Raw genomic sequence first — 8,966 nt, forward strand, 5'->3', positions numbered from 1 at the left:
AAATAATATAATATTTTATGAATGTTTAAAAATTGTTTTATTTATCATTTTGGGTAAAAAGCAATAACAATACCGTAACATAGGGTTGTAATAAACTTAAAAATATATTTTTTGTACTTACGGAAATCACTTCGAATATGTAACAGTAAAAATTTAAAATGTGCCTAAAAGACCGAAAAGCCTAAGTAATTGGAAAATTAAACCATCGGACATTAGACACTAATTATTAAATAGAAAAAGTACCGGATTCTTTAGTTCCTCTTCCGTTTCCTGGTGACTCTTTGAGAAACCTCTGGTATCTCCTCTTGGGACAACTCCTGCAGCATTTCCTGGGATATCTCTGGCATGAGGTCAGAAGTTATTTCTGGGAACAGATCCTGTGTCATTTCCACATCTTGGGACAAGTCTTGAGTGTTTCCCACAATGGTGTTGTACTCGGCAGATTGTTGGCTTGTTTCATCCAAAACTTGTGTTTGAGTTATCCTGGAACTGAAGAAAAAAAAAACATGAATAAGTAATTATGAAAAAATAGAAAAAGTGAGTTTTAGGATAATGAAGATTAACGAATTTGGCTGTACTATTATAAATTACACTTAGGGCCTACACTAGTTGGCGTGGGTGCACGAAACGGGCGCACGCCTGTGGGTGCGGGTGTAGGTAAAATCCGTCGCACACGAGACGTGCAGTCAGCGCTGCTGATACTATTTTTCAATAGGTATCCACCCGCTTCGTGCAAACCCCGTCAGCTAGCGTAGGCCCTTAGTGATTTTTGTCGTTAATGATTCCTTGCAAGCTGACGATATACACCAAACCGAGCATTGGTTGGTATGTATGGTAAAATTTCTCAATGCGTTCTCGAAACATGTAGTTATGTTTCATGCTTAGCGACTTATTTGTCGCCAAACGCCAACTATGCCCAAATGCATGTCTGTACGACATGGATGCACATTTCCATGGAAATAGTAGATTGATAAACAAGGGTTGTAATTGATCATTTTTTTTTAATGGCCTCGCGCTCTTTGGCTTTGGCGCATTCAGCCAGTAGTGGCCAGCAGCATTTTGCCAGCATGGAGGTTTGGAGGTAACTATTACACATTACAATCTCCTTGTTTACCAATTCGTGAATGCAAAGAAGCACCATTCGATTTTTAAATTTACTTACATCCCTAAAGATGTAAAGCGAATTTACAACACGGATTTCAAGTTAAATGCAACCTACTTTCAGAGCTGAGTGATGAAAATAAATAGACTGCTCACCCGGGATAAGATATGGCTCTGGTTTCAATAAATAAATCACTAAACTCTGAAATTAACCTAAACTATACTATACTTTCTGTTTTTTTTTTCAATGCATCCTAGTTTCGATATAATTTAGAAAGAATAATGTGTAACGGCAAAACAGCAAAATGAGTAAACAATCAGGAAGTTAATAGTATGAAAATAATCTGTTCAAACGACGTCGCCGCCGAGTAGACAGCTTCATACCTAAAATGCGGAGCATGCTCATCCAGCTTTTCTAAATTCAGATAAAATCTTACTTAAAAGGGTGGTAGATTGGGTCAAAAGTGGCTAAAATCAACATCATCATCTTTTCTGTGCTAAATGGCATGGCCTGCCCATTTCAACAAGCTAATTCGTTTGGCAATGTTGGTGACCCTCGTTCTTCTGTGTATCTCCTCATTTCTGACTCGATCTCGTAAAATCGCCCTTACATAATTAATAATTGCCCCCTAAATGGAAATATCAACTCAGCTAACCTCTCAGCGTTTAACCTTTCCAGTTGGGACTCGCTGAAGTCAGCCTTGCAACAGGGCCACTTCTGTACCTTATCCAGGTACCGGTTGAGACATCTTGTGTGCACCGCTTTGGCACAGGACGGACAGTTGTAGCCCTGAAACATGATTGAATAACCACTATGCATTTGTTGAAATTAGTGTAAACAAAATGTACCAACATCATGTACAATTATGTAGCTATATGTAACAGTTGTGGCTACAAAATTCACAAATTTCGATTTATCACAACTTTTTTATACTAGCTTTTGCCCATAACTTCATCTGCAAAGAACTTTTTAATCGCTATCCCGCGGCCCTCGGGAACTATGCAATTCTCCAGGATAAAAACTATGCTATTTTCTTCCCTAGGTCTCAAATTATCTCCATACAACATTTCAGATGCCAGAATCAGATCCGAAATTACAAAGAATCAGTGTCAAAATTACACCTATATAGCTGTAAGGTGCAGTGTTGTAAAAAAGCTGGTTGGGTAAATTCATTGATACCACAATTTTTTATAAGTCAAATTAACACATTCATGACCACATATCGCTACGCGCCACGCCAGTAATCAGTAGCAGCGTTTGCCGCTTTGCAGCAAAAAGTGCCTACGAACAGAAAACGTGAGTCACGTTCATGGCAATGAATGTGTTAAGATATTAAAATGTTTTTCTAAATTTTAATCATTTGTATTAAAATGGTTGCTCAATTCAATGCTATACATTGGGTGCGTGGGTATGGAACAATCCCAGGGTGAGTAGCTGCTAGCTTGCACCTACGGCTGCATGTGCCCCCCACAGCAGGGCAAACAGGACCAGTGCTGCCTACCCTCAATAAAAGTCGAGCAAGTCGTAAAATTTCTGCTTGTTTACTAAAAACAAGTTTACGTGTCTAGAACTTTGTTAAATCACCTAAAGTAACAACAGTCGAGACCCATTACTGGGAATTTTTGAGCTAGTTACGATTTTGAATGGGTGCTGTAAAATTGTGTGCCCAAAGTTAGTGCTGATAGTTGAAGTTTTAGTTAAGTACTTAACAGAGTTCGAGGTTTTTTTTTTTAATTTTTTATATGTTTGTGTTATTTATTTGGGTCTCAAATACATATTTTTCTGTCTATTTACGCTTAAAATTAAATAAAAGCTTTTAAAACATTTTTTTCCAGTGTGCAGACGGCTCATTAGCAAATGGCGGCCTGCAGACAGGTAGTGGCCGCGCTGCAATTTGTATCTGTTGTCTCGAACGTTCGAGAAAACTCGCAGTGCATATCGAGGATAATATTTCATAAGGTTTGGCCCAATGGCCCCTGATTTGATTATATACACTTCTGTAAGCTAGTAGTTTATTTTTTTTAATTTAGGCTGGACTTGGGCTTTTAGTGTTGTCTTTACCCTTTTCCAAATTAACACCCAGGAGTAGTTTACTGAATGAGTGAATGAATTGATTTCATTTAAACTTATTTGTTTTATATTTGGTACTGACATAATTTCTTACACTTCTATAGTTAGTAGCAGTTAAAAATTTAAATTATAATTAATAGTCGAGCCACAGATTAAAAAAACCGGCCAAGAGCGTGTCGGACACGCCCGAAATAGGGTTCCGTAACCATTACGAAAAAAATAAGTAATATTTTTCTAAGGATTTCGTATTTTGTACAGAATATTCCAAGTTTAGGTATATTTTATACCTTAGGCTGCTATTTACTTTTAAACTACTAATAGTTCTCAAGAAAACTTAACCATTATAGTTTTTCTTGTAAGTTTGATATACTTACTACCATCCTGATTTTTTTTTTCCACCTGGTTTAGATTTTAGAGGGGGGGGGGATGCTTCGATTTTAATGAAAATTTGCACTTTAAAGTTGAATATTTTGCAAACAAATCACTGAATCGAAAAATCGTTTTAGCAACCCCCTAATAGTTTTAAAAGACCTATCCAATGATACCCCACACTACAAGGTTGGAAGAGAAAAAAAAATCACCCACACTACATCTATGGGATGTACTCTAAAAAAATTTTTGTTTTAATTTTTTATTGTACCATTTTGTCGGCATAGTTAACATATTATATTCGTGCAAAATACAGCTTTCTAGCATTGATAGTCCTTGAGCAGTGCCGCGGACGGACAGACAGACATGGCGAAACTATAAGGGTTCCGTTTTTCCATTTTGGCTACGGATCCCTAATAAAAGAGATGCATATTTAGCAAAATCTATAGATGCTACATATTTAGCAAAATCTTTGATCTGTTTTCTAAGTTTGGATAGCATGCCAAACTTGTCAGCATCATCATCCATCACATCAACCATAGGATGTCCACTTGGATTTAGGTCTCCCCCATTGACCTCCATTTGCTTTGGTTGGAAACGGCCTGCATCCACCATGAACCCGGTTTTAACCATGTCATCTGTCCATCTTTCTGGTGGACTTAAGACTAAAACTCAAATGTTTAAAAATTGCTAACAAATCACACATACTCTGAAGACTATCTCCTTGCATAGGAAGCATTCTTCAATGGTATCCGGCATGTTCTGGCGCAGGTATGTCTGGAACTCATGTATGGCCCGCATGCCCAGAGCATAGTTGTTTTCATCCTTATCCAGGTAGCGCATTCGGCACCATGTGTCAAGCAGTTTCTGGAAACAGGAAAAACAAAGTCATAGGTTTGACAGTCAAATGCTTGATGGTAAGTGAAGATGTGGACTAAGATAGAGCATGCTTGCCCAATAAATTCCCAATTCAGCATAGATTTGGAGAAACCCAAATTGTAGTAATCAGGGAACAGTGAATTGGTGAACTTTATTCAACTTCTATCCATCCATCCCAGCCTATATATGTCCCATTGCTGGGCACAGGCCTCCTCTCAGAACAAGAGGGCTTGGGCTATAGTTCCCACGCGGGCCCAGTGCGGATTGGGTACTTCACACGCACCATTGAATTGCTTCGCAGGTTTGTGCAGGTTTCCTCACTATGTTTTCCTTCACTGCAAAGCTCGTGGTAAATTTCAAGTGTAATTCCGCACATGAATTTCGAAAAACTCAGAGGTGCGAGCCGGTGTTTGAACCCACGACCCTCTGTTTGAGAGGCGATAGGTCAAACCACTAGGCCACCACAGCTTCTTATTTGTATTATATGCAGGTAGATAAGTTAATGGTCCCAAAACTAACAAGGCTAGCATCACCTAATTCAAATAATCAAGCTGAATAAATGACAATCTAAGTAAGTGTATTTGTAAAATGATGTTTTATAATGATTTTTGTTAACAAAATCTTCCACATTCTTTTTTATTATCCTCAGTGTTTATCTGGAAGCAAAGATCAGTGCAGGAGACAGAGGCTCAATGGGCAGGCATTTGAATTTGGGGTGCGGTTATTGTATGACCCAAAATATATAACCTAGTAAAGCAAGCCCCAATAAAGTTATTAGTTTAGTGAAGGTTAATTTAATATAATTTAATTGAAATATAATTTAATTGTATTTGTTTTGTTTTGCATTTTGTCATAATGGGATCATTGCCTAAATAATTAAATTTATTATTATTATTATTAATACCATCTGTACTGTATATATCAGTCAATCTCCACTCCATAACCAATAAAGTAAGAGAAATGCAAGTGTACATGAATTAAGAAGACATGATAATTATACATTCCTTCACTAATCACCTCCAGAGCCAGAGTAAGCCAGCACCGGGCCTGTAGCAAATTTTATCATGGGGCCCTTGATTTGCTTCAAGTTTATACTATAAGTAAAATATTATAATTTATTGAATCAGGCGTTACTTTGCTGAGGTCCATATCAATGAACCTCTTGCGGGTGAGCAAGGAAATTCTTTTAGTTCATTTAAAATATTATAGCAGTATTGTGGCAGTATTGTACTTACATTGATTTAGAAAAAAAACATACCTATTTCAATTTATGTCTTTTTACAATCAGAAAGCATTGGTCCGCGGGACCCCTAGACGCGTGAGGCCCGTAAGCATTTGCTACTCTTGCTATATGGCTAACCTGTCACTGATCACCTCCCTAATTCAGTTGCTTATGTACAGAACTACTACTTTGTAAGTCCGAATAAGGTATAACATTACTCATCAACTCACCTGACCATGAGTTTTAGTAAAAGAAGAAGTCTTTAACCTGTTCACCAAATTCATAGCAAGTATACCAGTGATCTGTCTAGTCTCTATACTCATTATTTCTTCGAGTAGTAATCTGAAGTACTCTAACTCCATTGCAGAGAACACATTCTGCGACTTTGTTGCTTCATCGTGGCCTAGGCAAATGAAGACTACGACTTGCTCATCTGTGAGTTCATCATTACTTATTTTAATTTGTTGATGGAGTGGTTTTATTTTTTCGTTTATTTCCTTGACCAGGTTGTCGATAGATATTTCATTGTTGTCTGAAATGTTAGCAAGAAAATTGGATTTATTACACAGTAGAAAAGTTCATACTAATATTAAAAATGCAGTGAACACACACCAGAAAACTTTTGCACGGCTTCTTCGGTTTCAACCATTGACAAAACACCGCGGCTTGCAATAGTTCTGAGTAGAAACCTGTGCACTTTACCGTAGTTCATTGTTGCTAGTTTTATTAAGCGGTATTCGTGTCAAGAACTCCAATAGTTTTATTACTATAGCATTTATGAACAAATTTAAAGTAATCAATCCTAGAAGCGCGCCAGAACCAACCAACAATAATCATACTTTTGTTCGTTTCTTCGTATCGTTATCGTATCGTATGATGCGCGTCAGTCAGAATGACAAGACAATGAGTCAAAGTCAATGACATTGACATTTTACCACCAAGTTTTTTTTTTATTCTATTACATTAATGTTACCAAATTACCAAAATTAAAAAAAGGACAAATAATCTATCATAAAAAAAAACTGTTCATTAAGCAAAACGGTGTCCACATATTTAAATATTTTTAAAGCAAAAAGTACATAAAGTACTCTATTATTAAATAAAAAAATTAAAGATGAAAGGAAAAATAAAATACCCATAGTTTTTACCACAAAAATACTCTTACACAACCACTTCTCCTTTTACTAAAACTCATGGTCAGGTGAGTTGCTCCCACCCTAAAAATAATATTTTTACTTTTATATTGTACCACTTTGTCGACGTGACTGATATTTATATGCATGCCAAATTACAGCTTTCTAGTACTAATGGTCTCTGAGCTTACCCGCGGACAGACAGACAGACGGACAGACATGGCGAAACTATAAGGGTTCCTAGTTGACTACGGAACAAGACAAATTTAAGAAGAAGGCAATAAAAATTCAGCAGCCAACAGAGTTAAAGCTTGGAGTTGTGGCACGCGACCGGGTCCTGGCATTCCGTTGATTGGCAAGCGACCGGCTCTCGGACACCTGTCAAAAACCGGGGAGTGGCAAGCTACCGCTAACCCCGCTCCCGGACTTTAGATTCTGACGTATTTTACATCTAAATAATAGCTGATAGAACTATTTCAGCTTGCTCATTCTTGCAAAATGCGTTCGAAAATGGACAAGGATGCCATTCATTAACGGCCGCGACAACATTATGGAAGAAATTTCGTTCTAGTGTTTACTCAAGTTTCATTGTGTGGCCGCTGCCTTGCGCTAATATTTTTGAAAATCTCGTATTATATTATTATTAATTTTGATAGTGAACGACTATAAAAGGTGTTTTGTTGTTTCGTAAATAAATTAATATTTTACGTAATAAATCAGTTTTCAACAAGCATTTGTCTTGTTTTGTAATTATAGCTAGTTTAATATTATATGACTGAGAAAAATATCGTCCCTCTCGCTTTCGTATTTAATATTAAGTGTCAGAGGGACCGCACGACACGAACTTCGAGTTTAGAGTATCGTAGTAGCCCTGCAGTATTCCTTAAACTGAGGAGTTTTTTTTTATTTCATTTGTTTGGCGCTGTCGGCAGTTAGGTACGTCCAAAGCTGAGTACTCCGATAATCACATTATTTCGAAAACACAACCAACACACGGTACATACGCACAAATAAACTCATAAACTTTCGCATGTATAATATTTTATTAGCTTTTTTAAATGAATCAAGACGGCTAAGTTTCATTTGGTTTAGGTCGAGATTTTTTTTAAGTGGGTAAAGTTAACTTTTCGAAATATTTTTTGGTGGTTTTAATAGAAAATCAACAGTTTAAGTGCCCGTTCAAAGAAAGAGTAAAATATTGTATTGCAAGGGCTATTTTCCTTTGTCTTTTACTGTGGGATGAACCTTGAAAAAATCAAAATTAAAATGTGTTGCCATGTTAGTGAGTTTAGCTAAAAAGGCTATTTTAGGTTAACTTTTTTGCTTCTGAATTTTATTACCTTCTTATATTCGTATTTTATTTTTTATTTTGTGGGGCTGTATTTTGCTTATTTTTGGGATAAAAATTATATAGTAGTTGACTGTTTTTTTTTTCATATTACCCTATTTTATTTCCTTTTGATCTTTCGTTTTTTACTTATTTTATGTATATATATTTTATTTTATGTTATTCATAGTCACTTCTTCTTACTACTTTAAGAATATTAAATTTTGTGGACACCGTTCTTATTTCCGTTAAAACAAAGTAAAAGGCGCAATGAGTTGTTTTTTTTTTGAGGTTATTGTCTCTTTTTAGTTTGGGTGATTTGGTAAATCACTAAAATAAAATAAAAACTTGATTAGTCAATGTTATTGTAATTTATTTGTACTTATTTTTTTCTGTATCGCCATAGAATAGAATAGAAAATAGGTATCTCTTAATCAGGGTGTACCTACAAAAAAGAGTCATTTCATTGTAAGTATTTGTATTGCAATGTTAGTTTTGATTATCTTTTCCACTTATGATTGATTTTTTTGAGTCTTTTTGTATTTTTTTATTTTAACTCAAAATTTGTTACTTTTACGGGTATCCCGTGAAACCACGATATGGTTTCACGTTTCTCTGCGTAGCAACTAATCGAACATAATAAATATTATTCTCATCGATATTATGTGATGTTAATATTGATGAGAAATGATAGTATGAGAAAAAATATATATGCGAAAAGTAATTCGGTGATATTATGATGATTCTGCTAAAGGTTGTTATGAGAAACGAAATTATGAGATTTGATTTTATGCAACATATTAGTGAACCGATTAATATACTAGATAAGCGACTAAGAAGAAACTAAGTTAATGATTCTTTCGA

The 8,966-nt window shown here is 35.8% G+C and overlaps 1 protein-coding gene across 2 annotated transcripts; it reads right to left on the bottom strand.

The window, feature by feature from the left end:
• Positions 1-22: 22 nt before the first annotated feature.
• Nse1 (SMC5-SMC6 complex component Non-SMC element 1) lies at positions 23-6,537 on the bottom strand. Of its 2 annotated transcripts, none has more exons than XM_074096780.1 (5): positions 6,345-6,537; positions 5,873-6,174; positions 4,250-4,408; positions 1,758-1,891; positions 23-489 (listed from the first exon to the last, which is right to left on the bottom strand). In XM_074096780.1, the coding sequence occupies exons 1-5, from the start codon at positions 6,352-6,354 to the stop codon at positions 252-254; spliced, it is 843 nt and encodes a 280-aa protein (XP_073952881.1). In that variant the 5' UTR covers positions 6,355-6,537; the 3' UTR covers positions 23-251. The 2 variants fall into 2 exon arrangements, with proteins under 2 accessions (XP_073952881.1, XP_073952880.1); XM_074096779.1 differs by having other exon boundaries at positions 6,255-6,536.
• Positions 6,538-8,966: the final 2,429 nt, after the last annotated feature.

This window comes from Choristoneura fumiferana, chromosome 13 (assembly GCF_025370935.1).
Source record: "Choristoneura fumiferana chromosome 13, NRCan_CFum_1, whole genome shotgun sequence".
NCBI classification, from domain to species: Eukaryota; Metazoa; Arthropoda; class Insecta; order Lepidoptera; family Tortricidae; genus Choristoneura; species Choristoneura fumiferana.